At 46.1% G+C, this 15,926-nt stretch overlaps 2 protein-coding genes across 4 annotated transcripts in view; one reads left to right on the top strand and one right to left on the bottom strand.

Annotated features, from left to right (window-relative positions):
* Positions 1-14,715, bottom strand: part of PPIG (peptidylprolyl isomerase G) — a 168,009-nt gene extending 153,294 nt beyond the window's left edge. The window contains exons 1-3 of the mRNA XM_030208759.1: positions 14,381-14,715; positions 7,446-7,530; positions 7,281-7,355 (exon numbers count right to left, since the gene is read on the bottom strand). Coding sequence (XP_030064619.1) covers positions 7,281-7,355; positions 7,446-7,506 — 136 coding nt within the window. The 5' untranslated portion in view covers positions 7,507-7,530; positions 14,381-14,715. The remainder of the gene's footprint in view (positions 1-7,280; positions 7,356-7,445; positions 7,531-14,380) is intronic.
* Positions 14,716-14,761: 46 nt separating this feature from the next.
* FASTKD1 (FAST kinase domains 1) overlaps positions 14,762-15,926 on the top strand; it is a 114,831-nt gene continuing 113,666 nt past the window's right edge. For 2 of the 3 annotated variants that reach the window (XM_030208755.1, XM_030208757.1), the window contains exons 1-2: positions 14,812-14,902; positions 15,287-15,361. The gene's annotated coding sequence lies outside the window, so the exon portion shown is untranslated. Of the gene's footprint in view, positions 14,903-15,286; positions 15,362-15,926 lie in introns of all 3 variants that reach the window. The other variant, XM_030208758.1, reaches the window with a different exon arrangement.

Below are 15,926 nucleotides of genomic sequence, written 5' to 3' on the forward strand. Positions count from 1 at the left end.
CCAGAGTCCACCACCCTAACCACTAGGCCACTCCTCCACTCCTTTGCAATTGCTCACAGGGGAAAACTCTTCACACCGCAGAACATCAAAAGAAAACTATGAATAATAAACAGGACAGGCAGCCAGAAGTTAAGGACTACCAGGACTCCGCTGTCTTCCTGGATGGGCCCTGGACTGATCTAGAAGACTCAAGGAAAGGAAATTACCAGGTAAGGGTAAATTTCCTTCTCCATCATCTTGCTAGTCAAGTACAGACTGACAGGATGTACCAAAGCTTTATCCCATTGGGTAGGCAGAAGACAAGGCACCCTGCAATGTAGCTCTGCCAAAAACATCTCCTCCTCTGACCTCAACAACAATCTTGTAATATTTCATAAAAGAATGCAGCAGAGACCAAGTGGCCAGTCTGCAAATATCCCCAGGGCTGACTGCTTCAGCTTCTGCCCAAGAAGTCGCCCAAGTGAGCTCTGAGATCCATTGAAACGGCTTTCCAGTTCAGAAGGTAAGCAGCTTCTATGACCTCCTTAATTCAACGAGCAACAGATTTTGAGGCGGCTTCGCCTTCATGTACTACATGAATCAATACAAATAGTCTATCTGACTTATGAAAAGAATTTGTGACCTTCAAATAACACAAGAAGGTCCTGCATACATAAAGTATATGAAGGGTTCGGGAACCCCTGAATTCTCTGATGCTGAGAAAGCTGGAAGCACAATCACCTAATTTAGATAACAAGAGGAAAACCACTTTGAAAGAAAGGATGCTACCGTTCTCATGGAAACAGAAGTTAGCCAAAAAAGGACAGCTAATGTTCTCTGTAAGAAAGACTCTGCAATTCGGATACTCTCCCAGCTGAACAAATGTCTACTAAAAAGACTGTCTTCAATGACAAATCCTTCAGAGAATCAAAGAGCAACTTGGAAAGAGCACTCAGGACCAAAATAAGATCCCAAAGGGGCACCCATTCCTTGCAATGGGGGCTGAATTTGCTTAATTGCCCACAAAAAGATCCCACATCTGACTGCATAGCTATAGAGAGACCAAAAATACTACCACTGAAACAAGAGAGAGCCTGAATCTCTAGAGAAATAAAGGCTAGGCCCTGGTCAAATTCCCACTGCAAAAAGGCCACTGCGAAGAGAATTTCTGCTCTGCATACCAAACTTCAAAGGCTAGCCAGATGCTGACTGCCAAGCTTATAGCAAGGTTGCTATGACAGAAGCCTCTGCACTTCAGGCACCACCTCTCAAAGGCCAAGCCATACGTCAGAAAGGATCCAGATCCTGTGCTGAATGAGTGCGGGTTTCCATGGAGGCAGAACTGGGGACCCAACTGTAGCCTAACAAGATCAGTATACCAGAGTTGACTGTGCCAATCTAGTGCTACCATGATCTCTAGACATAGATGTTTCAAACAAATCTCATTGAATTCTTTGATTGAGTAACTGCAGAATTGAATCATCGACGTGCTATAGACGTAATCTACTTAGATTTTAGCAAAGCTTTTGACACGGTTCCCCACAGGAGGCTCTTAAATAAACTTGATGGGCTGAAGATAGGTCCCGAAGTGGTGAACTGGATTAGGAACTGGTTGACGGACCGACGACAGAAGGTGGTGGTAAATGGAGTTCGCTCGGAGGAGGGAAAGGTGAGTAGTGGAGTGCCTCAGGGATCGGTGCTGGGGCTGATTCTGTTCAATATATTTGTGAGTGACATCGCCGAAGGGTTAGAAGGTAAAGTTTGCCTATTTGCGGATGATACTAAGATTTGTAACAGAGTGGACACCCGGGAGGGAGTGGAAAACATGAAAAAAGATCTGCGGAAGCTAGAAGAATGGTCTAAGGTTTAGCAATTAAAATTTAATGCGAAGTGATGCACCTAGGGAGTAGAAACCCACGAGAGACGTATGTGTTAGGCAGTGAGAGTCTGATATGTACTGAGGGGGAGAGGGATCTTGGGGTGATAGTATCCGAGGACCTGAAGGCGACGAAACAGTGTGACAAGGCAGTGGCCGTAGCGAGAAGGTTGCTAGGCTGTATAGAGAGAGGTGTGACCAGCAGAAGAAAGGAAGTGTTGATGCCCCTGTACAAGTCATTGGTGAGGCCCCACCTGGAGTATTGTGTTCAGTTTTGGAGGCCATACCTTGCTAAGGATGTAAAAAAAAAAATGGAAGCGGTGCAAAGAAAAGCTATGAGAATGGTATGGGATTTGCATTCCAAGACGTATGAGGAGAGACTTGCTGACCTGAACACGTATACCCTGGAGGAAAGGAGGAACAGGGATGATATGATACAGATGTTCAAATATTTGAAAGGTATTAATCCGCAAACAAATCTTTTCCGGAGATGGGAAGGCGGTAGAACGAGAGGACATGAAATGAGATTGAAGGGGGGCAGACTCAAGAAAAATGTCAGGAAGTGTTTTTTCACAGAGAGAGTGGTGGATGCTTGGAATGCCCTCCCGCGGGAGGTGGTGGAGAAGAAAACGGTAACGGAATTCAAACATGCGTGGGATATACATAAAGGAATCATGTGCAGAAGGAATGGATCCTCAGAAGCTTAGCCGAAATTGGGTGGTGGAGCCGGTGGGGGGAAGAGCCAATCAAGACTGATATTCCAGGAGGCCTTCTGTGGAGACCAATGTCCCTGCACCATGTGACCTAAACGATGGGCACTCCAGTCCACCAGATTCGCATCCATGGTAAGTATCATTCAGTTTGGGGGATCCAGGGGAACCTCTTTGAGATGGTCTGGAGAGTCCCATCATGCCAGCTGTAACTTCAAGCTTCTGCTGACTAGGAGCCAAACCTCGACCTGTCAAACTGGCATAACAGTGCCCACTGAAGGGGTCTCATATGGGTTCTTGCCCAGGGCATTACTTCTTGCATCATTACCACGGAGCCCAGGAGCTGCAGATCATCCCAAACTCAGGGTACCTTTTGCACACTGAAGGACCTTGCCTGATCAGAAACAGCATAACATGCTTGGTGTTGAAACAAACTCTGAGACACTCTTACCTCTGAGATGGTACTGGCTGACTCTTGGCATAGTTCACTACCTAGCCTGGGAACTTGAGCAGTCAGATCACCTGAGAGGTCACCAGCCTCAACTCCACCTTGGAATTGGCTCAGATCAACTGTTCAAATACAGTGAGCTGCCATGACTACTGTGACGAAGGTTGGAAGAGCTGACCCAGAACACAAAAGTGGAGCAATCATCTGTGCTTGGCTCTGATGACAATGTGGAAATAGGCATCCAAGAGGTCCGTTAGGAACTTCCCTAGTCTGACTGCTGTAAGCACTGATCATAAGGTTTCTATGTGAAATTGAAAAACCATGACAACCATCGTGAAGCACACAGCGGCAGCCAGCAAAAAACAAGGCTGAAGAATGTGTGTGAGCCAGGCAAGGAGCAAAACCCATCCTACAGGGACGGCCCAGGTCACAACCGCCATAGACCAGGCAAGCCCAGTATCCAAGCCGGAGCAATGGTCAACCTCTAGGAAACTGGGCAGGCTATGCGGAGACAGAACAAGGGGAAAACTAGAGTGAAAAACAGACCAATCCCCTTGGGAAGGAGCAAAGCTAGCCAAAGAGCCAGGTGAAATAATGAAAGACAGCATCAGACTCAACCTCCAGGGGCAAGGGCTACCTAGCAGAGCCAGAGCCCAGCTCCGAAGACAGGAACGAAGACGACTAGACCAGGCACAGGTCAAAACCCCACACCCAGAGGTGTGGCCAGGCTCAACTCCTGGAAACGGAGTAAGTTGCCACCTGCCGAACGGACTCCAACTCTATAAAGGAGGTAAGGAGAAAGGGAAGGCTCCAGACATGGCGAAAAAACGTGGAAACCAGAAGTTGACCTCTGAATGATCTGTGGAGACAAAGCATTGCCCAACTCCAGCCAATGGGCCAGTGCTTACCTAGGTGACTGAGGAAGCCTTGACTTTGAAAGAAGAAGGACGAGGCCCATCATCGGAGCAAACCAGCAACTTAAGCCAGGACAAGCCCTCACGGCCAACGACCGGCAAAGTTGGCATCCAGCCCAACTTCCAGAGCCTGGGACGATACCCCTAATCAGAGCTGGAGCCCAACCACCCGGGATCATCCTCCACCCAGACAGCTGGAACCTTAACAGCCAGAGACAAAGACGGGCTGCGAAATCAGAACTGCGCAAAAACCCATAGAAAAAAAAAAGGCAAAGTACGATGGCCTGAGGGAACAAGGCATTGCTAACTCAAACAGAGCAATGCACAACCCCCACAAATGGAGATATGGCCTCCTGAAGAGGGAACAGGCATGACACACCTGGATGAGGGCTTCCCAACCCCAACAGAGCTAGAGACAACCTCTAGTGGCATGACTAGTCCGAAACCCCCTCTTCCGAGAGGCATCCAGAGCTGTCAGGAGATGAAGCAAGGCAGCTGTCTGGAGCAAGAGAAAAACTCGATGTTAGGAGCTGTCCGGAGACAGAGCAAGACTTGTCGTTCAAGGCTGTCTGAAGACGGAGCAAGGCTCGGCCTTCGGAGCAGTCCAGAGAGGGAGCAAGGTTTGACGTTCAGAGCTGCCTGGAAGGAGAAAGGTTCAATGGCTGGAGTAGGTTCCGACGTCCGGAAACGGAGGAGGGCACGACATCCACAGTTCAGTAACCAACCAGAGACGGAAAAAAGCTTGACGTCCAGAGACAGAGAAATGCCCAAAGTCGGAGAGACAGTGCAGGGCTCGACATCCGGAGATGGAGCAAGGCCCAACGAGACATCTGGAGATGGAGAAATTGTCGAAGTCCCAGAGACAGAGGAAGGCCCACTCAAAGTCCGGAAATGGAGCCGGGCCCGACGCCCAGAGATGGAGCAGGGCCCAATGAGTTGCCCAGGGTCATAAGGAGCTGCAGTGGGAATCACACCCAGTTCTGTTGGTTCTTAGGCTTCTGCACTAAGTATTAGGTTACTACTCCACTCCACTGTGGAATGGAGAAGGAGCAAAGGCTGAAGAAGACTCCATGTCCGGAGACAGAGCAAAAGGGCATAGTGACATCAGGGTAAATTGCCTCGTCCCAAGATGCACTCCCAACCTTCAGTAAAGAAAGTCAGCGCCAGCTGCCACAGACATGTAATAAACTGGTCATAGCAAAAGAGAATGAAAACATGTCTCACTGAAGTACAGCTGAGTCCACCGAAAATAAAAATAAGGAGCAACCAGCCCTGTACCTGAGACCTTCGGGAGGAAGCCCGTCACCTCAAGACTATAGAAACACAGTCAATGTACCTGGAGAAAAAAACTACCCTGTGAGCACACATGGTGCAGGATTACTATGACAACCAAGAGAACTGTGTGAGGAGAGCCCTAGCAATAGCAATCAACTCCAAAAGAAACAACTCTCCCAGCACCAGGGAGCCAACAGCAGAAAAGACTGATTCCAAGAAAACAGAGTCTGCCCTGCCCTGCTGTGAAAAAGAGCAAGAGAACACACCTTAGAGAGGGCAATGAAAGAGCTATGCTAGGAGAACAGAAATCCGGAGAACTATGAGGGAAGTACGATTCGGGCACAACTGCGAGGCAGAGAACCTGGTGCACGCCTAGGCCAGGTTCCTGGTTCCCCAGGGACCCAGTGCAATTTCTGCCTGGACAGAGGAAATCATGTGACAGACTAGCACACAGAAAAGGACAAGATTTGAGACTCACAGGCCCATGGCAAATCAAATGTCCACTAAAACTGAATTGGGAATGAGGAGCATCGCTATCAAAGTGCAGCATTAACCCACAGGAGACGTTAACCTGAGGCATATTAGCAAAATTGAAGAAGAATATTGGTTCTAAAAAAATCACACAACACTGCACAAATGACCAGAGGCTTGCAAGGTACTATAAATGCAATGGGGGCACCCGTGGAGGAAAAAAACAGATGGAAGAATAGAGCCAAAGGTCTCTCACATCAGCTGAGACTGCTATAATTCGTCTCCCCTACAGTCACAAAAGACTGGACTAAGCATAGGAGACCTAAATGCACCTCTCAAAATCAGGGAAGAAAAGAAAACACCTCCCCAAAAACACTTGGCAGGAAAAAAATAAAAAATTACCCCAATTAATTTGGCAACATGCTAGAAATAAAAATTGGTCAGCAGCGCAAGCAGCTTGCAGCCCCTGAATGCTAAAAACAGCAACTGCCGCACCTTGAGGAAAGAGCGAAGCACTTAACCGTGGGACATAAACAACTTTAAAATGTTGAACGCGATCTGCCCAAACAAGGGAAAAGGTCTCCTGGATAAAGAAACATACATATCCTGCCAGGCTCAGATGAAGCATGGGAAATAGGACCAGAAATCCAGCCTTCTACACGGCTCCCGAGCGCCTCTGTAGCGCTGAGAGCACCCCCCGAACTAAACGAAGGCCCGAGAAAACAGCGGAGCAGAAGAAAAAACTGGAATACCGTGGCACAAGATGGCAGCTGAAATAGCAGAAAGCGCCCCGGAGCCCGCCAAAATCAGAACACAGTCCCCTCAAGCACAGATGGTAGGAAGAAAATAAGTGCAAGGAAAGGAGAGGATTAGGTGGTAAAACAAGGCAAACTTCCCTTCTCAGTGCCAAACGAACGAAGAAAATGCTCCCACCGAGGAAAGAAAAATTAACACTCACCTTGTGAATAAAAAAGGCAATTTTTGTAATGCTGAATCCATAGATGCTAACTTGATGTGAGACATTACCCTGCTATTTCTCTGTTTTTGTTTTGTTTTTTTAAGAGGCAGGAGTGACAGGTAGCAGATTGTAATGAGAGACACACAAGGACCTGAAGGCAGGGAAGGGGTAGGGGAGGGACCCTAATGGCCAAGTAAAGGCTCGAACCTCTAGCTCAACTACACCTGAGGGAACAGGGTAGGAGCAATTCAAATCCAGAGAGCTGCAGAGGTTATGTCCATCCACCTGCTGAGATAGAGAGAATACTGAAAGTGAGGCTGCTGCACAGTATCCTTTATGGTAGAGCTTTGGCTTTCTCTCTATCTCCTCCTGCTGGTAGGGGGGAAATAACCCACTCGTCTCTGGATTGATCTGTGGGATGCTATGGAAATAACTTTATAGTACAACAAAGAAACATATACCAAACTGTATATGTGGGTGTAATTTTCATTGGTTTTGTAACATACAAACCAAGCAAACTGTGCAGAATTATACCCTTAGAATGAACAATCAGGCAGCCATTTACACCTTTGACATATAAGTAATCTGCTAAATCTATCAAACTGCCCAACTTCTATAGAAACAAATTAAATGCATCAAATGTACAAACCTGTGCAAAGGCAGCGAAAGTTCTCACATGTCTTCGGGCACACGTCGGAAAACAGTTCAAACACAACTCTTCCTGCTAATAGGAAAGTATATTTTTTAAAATTAAAATATGCATACTCAAGTCCATTTAAACTGACATTGTAGATAAAAAATTATATTCCATTACCAGGCTGATTGTTGATGGCTATGTCAAAGAAGCAACGAGGACGCTGAACCTTAATGCCCATGGTTTCAAAGATCTAAACTGAAGGCCATTAAAAAAAATTAAAACAAAAATGTTAGTTCACCCAGTCTAATCACTATATGCCAAGGTTTAACACCACTTAAATCTATTACAAATTTTTGAAAAATCCAAAGCCTCCTCCAGCTAATTTTTTATTCCTATGTTGGTTCAATGAAAAGTTATCTCTAGAGCTGTTATGGCTACCAAGGCTCTTCTAGTACCAAAAGCATGATATGCCAATGGACCTCAGAGCCAGAAAAAAATCTGCTTTGTCTTAGGGCCCCAAAACTATACTAATTCAACACTGCCCACACATTCTGAAACCATTAACCTGTCTCTTTCAGCTGGCTTAGTACGTTAAGAAAGGGAAGCAGTGACTCACTCACTTTCTTTTGAAACAATATTCTATTACTTCCTTCATATACAAAGTGGGCAAATGATTACAGGAAGAGGCTACTATAACCAGCCAGACGAGGCAAATGTGAAAGATACCTGGATCAATCACGTCATAGTCCTGTATGTAACAAAATAAAATGAGCCAATCCTGTCATTTTCAATAGAAAATCTGTATCAATAGTGTACTGGAATACTACAACAGATCTGAGATATAATTATTTGCCTTTCCAAATCTGAGGTCAAGGCAAAAGTTACAAACAGGTACATACGTTATTGCCAAACGGAAATATCTAAGCTGTAACAATGGAGAATGAAGTGACTTGCCCACAGTCACAAAGACAGGGGGAGGAAGCAGGATTAGAACTCTGGCTTCCTTGGTTTTCAGCCTGCTGATGTAATAACTATGCCTCACTATATATATATATATATATATATATATATATCATGACTAGCTCAGAGTGACCCGAGTTGGCTAACTCAAAACATGCCTATCCCTTTTGATGTATGAGATTTATTTGAAGCAGATAACCAGTCCCCAAGTGATACTTCTCTCTATACATATTAAAGAGAAAGTTTTACTAACAAATGGCTTTTACAGCTAAGCAGCAATAGTGAACAGTCTCTGTTTCTAGAGGGGCTTCTCTTTTCTTTTTAAAAAGAAGAAAGGCCAATATTTTTCTAAAACATAAACCAAGCCCTAATGCCATAAGTCAGTTTTGTTCAACTGCAAATGATAACAGTGGAAGTGTTGTTGAACTTGCTCTGAAACTGGACTATTTTCTAAACACAAAGAAGATCCTAATTAGAAGAGATGCATTTCAAATTCATCATCAGCAGAAATCAGAATATGAGTACAGGAGCCTTCTAGTTATGCAGCAAGCAAACTATACTGTATTATTCAGTGAAAATTCTCTGTGCTCCCTGAGGCAAATCCCTTTTTCTCACTATGCCTCTGTATCATTTGGATGGAAACATTTCTTGTCTCAATCTAGCCATCAGATTAAATATGTTTATTCCATTTTGCAAGTAGTTTTCAGAGGCAGTGATCAAAGGCCACTTGCTGTAGCCCTCTTGGCTGCTCTAGGACCCTTGGTGGATCATTATTTGCTGAAAAGTCTCTGTTGATCCTTGGGGCAGGTCCCTTTTTCTTACTGTGCCTCTATCAATCAGATGAAAACAGTTGTACTGTATATTTATTCCATTTTGCAAGTTTTTTTTTTGAGGCAATGAAAAGGCATTTACAGTACTGTACATATCCCTACTGGCTGCTCTAGGATGCTCAGTGGCAGTTTTCAGAAAGCAAAAGTGAAGGCGTGTGTCCACAAATACATGAACACAATACTGCTAATGGCGGTCACAATTTACATCTGAGGATAAGTGAAATATGAACGTCGAACGTGCGAATAATGAGAACGGACTGTATATAATTTTGTAAACTGCCTAAAATTGTACAGCAGGTTATAAATTTGAAAAATAAATATTCTGTACTTATATAAACCCTTATCTTACCTTTGACTTTCCAGATGTACAGTATCAGGAAAATTCACCCTTGCCTGCCTGCTGTCTCCTCCTACCTTCTTATTCAGCTGCATTTTCTTTCTAACCCTGGAGGCCAATGCAGAAAGCTATTACGGTTACTGTGGGGTAAACGTGAAACTTACTGGCTAAGCAATGCAAAGAGAGGTTGAGTGCAGGTGTTAACTCGCACAGAAACCATGACCGCACACTGAATTAAAATGAAAATGCAGTCATTAACAAATCTGTGGCAATGCAGCTGACCTGACCCCCTGCCCCCAAAATTGGAAAAAAAAAAGTCTCTGGTAGTCCCTTCTCCTAAATTAAAAAAAAATTCAAATCCATAGTGTCTATTGACCCCCCCCCCCCCCCCCCCCAAAGCCCCGACCTCCTGAGATGCACCAGCAGGGTCAGTCTGCCATAATAATTCTCTTATACGGCCAACTGACCCCATCCCGTATATACCAGGATTCACTGTGTGGGGCTGTGCGCCACATGGTGGTGCCAGAGACTGAAGGAAGTGGAGGGGAGGTGGGGGCTGGTCATGTCAGAGTGGGGAGGTGCTGCTAAACAACAGAGAAAATTGTAATTTTAGATATTGGGGAAAGGGAGGGAGATTGAACAAATGCAGACCACCCGCGATTTTTTTTTAATGTTATCCTTTCTGTCAGTGCATGAGCCAATCACTGCTCAAACACTGACAGGAAGTATGACATTTCACAATGAGCTGCTGATTGTCACATTTTTAACACAGTAATTTGCATGCTCACTGCATATCTTGGTACAATATTTTTGTTGTGCTAATTTTGTGGTAGAAGCCGCACACTGAGTCACTTCTACCACGTGGCTTTCTGCATTGGCCCCCTTGTGTATGTATGCGTTTCTGCATGTGTGACAAGCTATTTCAATCTTGCTTTTTTACTTTCATATTCTCCATAAATCTGCAGCAGAGTGACTGCTCCTGTTGAATTTCACAAAATGACAAATGGCCAAAGAAAATTCAGAGAGGTCAAGTGCTTGGTAACTAAGATTCAAAGAATACAAACAAAAAAGGTGCCACCACGCATTTAGACAGTAGAAATTCAAGGAAGCAGGACTGGGTACAGGGATGAAGCATTTGAGACACTAATGATCTCAAGGTAGAAAAAGTGTGTCAAGCAGTGGCTAGAGACAAAGGAATGCTAGGGTGCACACAGAGAAGCATAATCAGTAAGAAAAAAGGAGGCAATAAAACTTTTATACAGGTTATTGCAGGAGAACTGTGCCAAAGTTTGGCAGCCATACCTCCAAAAGGATGCACACAGGGATGCAGTCCAGTTGAAGGGTACCAAAACAATGCAGAATCTATATTAAAATCCTTTTAAAAATGTGACTTACGGACCTAAGCAAGTACATGCTAGACAAAAGGAGAGGGGCTACCAGAGACATTTAAATACCTGAAAAGCATTAAATAGCAGAAAGCCTCCCAGGGCAGTGTAGGCAAGGACCGTGTAATTCAAGGTGGCATGAGACAAGCAAAGAGGACATCTGATGGTCAAGGTAAAGTGTGTGATCTAAGCATTGCACAAAGGTGTGTTTCATTGACAAACGTGCACAGTGGAGGATGTAAATGAGTGGATATAGAGCACTTAGCACTGGCAGGGAGACTGAGTAGATGGGAGTTATTAAAGAGACAGGGTCAAGTGAGTGCAAGAATGGGCCTTACCCCAGCCATAGAACTGGTTTAAGAGGCAGATGCATCAAGCAAACGTTAAAAAATCTAAATCGTTAAAGTCCCTAACGATTTTTAAAAAACGAAGAATGCACCAAAACAACAAGTCACACATGCTCGGATCGGTATAGAAAAGTACAAAGTATCAAAGAATCACAATACAGGTCAGTAATCGGCCCCTAAATCATGCGCAGAGCAGCCAAGTGTTATGTTAGCTGCTCTGCGCATGCCACAAACAGTCAAAACACAAGCACATGGCTCCCAAATCAAAACAAAAATAAAAAAAAGGGTCGGGAGGGGGCAAAGGCGCTCATCAGGAGCGTCCTGTATGGCCGTCCTTGCCCCCCCCCTCCGCCCTGTGCCCCACCCCCTCTTGGGGTCATCGCCGCCATTCCCCACCCCCTCCACCGGGTCCCCCTCCCTCTTACCGGGCCCGTGCAGCGCCTCTCTCCTCTGTCCGAAAGGCGCAGCACTGGCAAGAAGAAAAGCTGATGCATGTCTTCGCACAGCTTCGGTCGCGCGTCTCTCTCCTCCTGGGCCTGCCCCCGTCTGACGTCAGTAACCTACGTAGGTTACTGACATCAGACGGGGGCGGGCCCAGGAGGAGAGAGACGCGCGACCGAAGCTATGCGAAGACAGGGTTGAAGGAAGGGCTTCCAGAGGCAGGGGTTTGAAGACTGCCAACATACTGAGGTGGGAATTAGGAGATTACATTTCCAATTGAGTTTAATTTCAGACTTTCTTCTGTTATTGAAATGCGTGGGCTGTTTGCCAGACAGCAGCAGAGAGACGTGGAGTCTTACTTCCTAACGCTATCCCAGAGCCTAAAAAAATGAAGACATCTCTTTGTTACCTCTGGATTTCTCTTCCATGGGGACATTTTGAAAGCTTATTTAAGAAATATTTTTGAACTCCTTGGGGCTGGTAGAGGCTTCTGTTTATGGATTGTGCCTTTCAGTTTCCTTTTGACCAATCTCAGCGCTTTTAGCTCTGCTAATGCACTGGGATTGGCTCACAGTTTGTTTGTTTTTTCACTTTACGATTTTTCCTGGCACAGAGCTGTCCTAACGAGAGGTACATACCTCTCGTTAGATTTCCTGCCTTTTTCCTGCGTAAAGGCAATCGGAAAAGGTTAGTGCATCTCGTTTCAATGGGGTTTGTACACAAATTGCTCATCTGCATTCCGTTTTCGTTAGCTGCTAGCTTCCTCGGTAAAAGCCCTTTGATGCATGCAATGGATCAAAATTTCCTCGTTGGAGGGTCGTTAAAGGCTCATTAAGCTTTAGTGCATGTGCCTCTAAGTGCTTGCTCCTAAATGCCAGAAGTACATGAATAAGTTACGGCATTCTGTGGCCCAGATGCATCAACCAAACGTTAAAAAATAAGAATCGTAAAAATGCTTAACGATTTTTAAAAAACGAGGCATGCACTACAAAAACACTCCAGAAATGTTCGGATCGGTATTGCAAAGTAGGATATATCACCCGTCGTTAATCAGCGCCTAAAGCATGCGCAGAGCAGCCCAAGCATTATGCTGGCTGCTCTGCGCATGCCACAAAGGCCCAGCTGTCAAAACAAACCCCCCCACCCCAAACACGTGTGTTTCGGGAGGGGGCAAAGGCACTCGTCATGAGCGTCCTTGTATGGACGCCTTGCCCCCCCCGCTGCTCCCCGCTTCCCCCCCCCGCACGAAAAATCTCCAATTTTAGCAGCCCCGGGCCAGCCCTCCTCCCTTCCTGTATTCTCCCACACTAGCTCCGCCTCCTGCCATGCTCTGGTCCCGTGCCCCGCCCCCCCTTTGGTCGTGGCTGCTGCTCCCCCCGTCCAACGACCCCCCCCCCCCTTTGCCTTACCGGCCCGTGCAGCGCCTCTCACCTCTGCTGCACGGGCAAGAACAGCTGATCAGCGAGTCAGAAGGCCTCCTCAGACGTCCCTTCTTTCTTCCTGGGCCCGCCCTCCTCTACGTCAGAGGCCTTCTGACTCGCCGATCAGCTGTTCTTGCCTGTGCAGCAGAGGTGAGAGGCGCTGCACGGGCCGGTAAGACAAAGGGGGGGGGGGTCGTTGGACGGGGGGAGCGGCAGCCACGACCAAAGGGGGGGCGGCGGGGGCGGGGCACGGGACCGGAGCATGGCAGGACGCTCATGACGAGTGCCTTTGCCCTCTCCCGATCCTTTTTTTTTTGCTGAGGGAGAGGGGAGCAGCGGCGACCTGGGGCGTCAATAAAGGACGCCCCTGACGCGTTTCCCCCCCCCCAGTTATTTTTTAATTGGATTTTGTTAACTTCTAGCAGACAGCCCTAACGAGAGGTACAGACTCTCATTAGATTTCACGGTGTTCTCCTGCGTTAAACGAATCGGAAAAGGTTAGTGCATGTCATTTAAATGGGATTTGTAGAACAATTGCTCATCTGCATTCAGTTTTCGTTAGCTGCTACTGTTGTCGGAAAATAGGCTTTAGTGCATGGAAAGGATAGGAAATTCTTCCTTGAGGGCTCATTTAACGATGAAAAACGTTTAGTGCATCTAGGCCTGTATTACACACATATGAGCCCTGCCCATGAGTATGTCTACCTGTGAAACATGTGCTATGTAAAATGTGCATATTTACAGAATACCATTTAGAAGGCATTTTGGCACTCATGAGAGTTATGCACTGCGCCACCTCCCTGAAGGAAAAGTCAATAACTGATACACAAGTTCCTGTTGAAAGGAAAAACAAAGTTTCCAATTCTACAACTACTTCAGAAACATCCAAGTTCAAATCGGAAGATTCGGTGGTGGGTTTTCAGTTCCCAGGCAAAGAGGAAAAATATTTAATGACAGCTACATCAACAGGCCATGAAGATGAACTTGCGAATCTCAGTCCCACTGTTATCCCATTGATGAAGGGCAGCCCTGCCTTAGCCAGCCATGGTGCCCTTCAGGGTTGCAATGGGCATTTTATATTCCATAAAATCATTGATATGCAGCACTGGATCACAGCCACAAATAATTCCCACAATCATAAACAACAACAAAAAAAATACAATCCTTTTCCGCTCCACCGTACTTATTGGAATGTCTGCTGGGGGCTGTTTTCTTTGCATGAACAGCTTCCCCTATCCCCATTACTACAGGTAGTCCATCTCCACAGACGATGGGTCCCGCTTTCAAGGAGCATTTTCCCGCCCTTCCCTCAGGAACCTTCCCCCTCGTCGGCCCAGTCATCTATCCGCGCACCCTCCTCTCCACCGCTGGGCACGGGGCACCTCACTTACCTATCGCGCGGGGACAGGCTTGTTTACACCAAACACCGGTCCGCTCCTCTGCCTTTCGGGATCGGTCCCACGTCGCCAACGCTATACCGATGCGCTGCTCTATCACGGCTCAGGCTGCAGCTGGCGATCTAGGCCCAACCGCGCCATTGCTGCAGTAGCCGCAGGTAGACACCAACACCAGTACCCCTCGCAAGGCAACTTCCGTAGCGCAAACCAAAACGCGCGCGAGAGGAATACGGCAGGCAGGCGTAAGATGGCCGACTTTCGGTAGACAAGGAGGTTAGATGCCTAGCCTTGGTAGTAGATGGGAGGGCCACTCACGTTCCTTCCGATCTCTGTACGACCCGTGGCGCGCTCTAGAGACGTCACCAGAAGCGCGTCTGCAGTTAGAGAGCAGCGCGGTTAAGGAGAAGATGTTCTTTTGGCATGGTTGTTCTGAAGAAGGGGTATTGGTTGGTTATTTATTTTAGTTGGAGCTGGTTGAGTAAATGTTGCGAGCAAACGTTTGGGTACAATGCTCAGGTAAGTGGAGAAGTCCTGTTCACCTGTGTTTCAGCACGGCGTCTGCTTTCCTGAGTTAAAGTTGGTTGTACAAACATGATGCACTTTAGAGCAAATTAGTTTTAAAGCTATTTTTTCGTCAAAGAGGTTTATTGCGAAATAATTCAGTGCTACCATTTTTTGTGAAAATGTAAATAATAAGTTGTTTGAAAAAAATGGTATCTATGTATCGGATTTGTTTCCCTTTGGTCTTTTTTTTTCACGTAATTTTATTGAATTTGCAAGTTTAAGAACAATATAACAAATCAGTACTGAAAAATATTACTAGTGAAGACCATTTGTTTTCAAGAGCTCTGCAGAGTTCCAGGACTCTGCTTTTAATTGCATATGTTATATCTTTTGCAGGTTATTAAGCACCTTTACGAAGAGGTTTCCAACCAGGATATGCTTCGCTTGTGGGTGCTGACATGAATTTATATGGTAAACTCTAAATTTTAATTATCCCAGCAGAGAGTGGTGTAGCTAGGTCTGTATGGGTTCTGAGCAGAAAAATAGAAATGGACCCTGAGTGGAAAAATAGATGCTGTCCTCAATAACACTGTTGCTCCCAAGGTAGTAGGTACCTGGGGAAGAGAGGCTGGACATTTCCCAAAGCTGACATATTACAATTGTTTGAACAATGTTTGGTCCTAGTGTCGCTCATCTGCTTTCCTCTGTTATTTCTTAACTCTCTCTAGGGTCTTCTGACCTTTTGACACTTCTTCTCTCTATAGGTCCAGCATTCATCTCTTCTGTGTCTCTGCCCTGTCCAGTATCTTCCCTCTGCATCCCTGTCCAACCCTCCATATTCAGTATCTCTTTCTGTGTCCTGTCCAGCATACTCCTCTGTGTTGCCATTCCCCCCTTGTGTCCAGTATTGCCCCGCTATGTCTCAGTTCCTGTGTTCCCTCCAGGGAACCTGTTTTGTGTCCCTGTCCCTCCTCATGTCCAGCATCTTCTCCTTCCCCTTTGTTCCAGTTCTCTCTCTCTCTCTCTCTCTCTCTCT

This window comes from Microcaecilia unicolor, chromosome 7 (genome assembly GCF_901765095.1).
Source record: "Microcaecilia unicolor chromosome 7, aMicUni1.1, whole genome shotgun sequence".
NCBI classification, from domain to species: domain Eukaryota; kingdom Metazoa; phylum Chordata; class Amphibia; order Gymnophiona; family Siphonopidae; genus Microcaecilia; species Microcaecilia unicolor.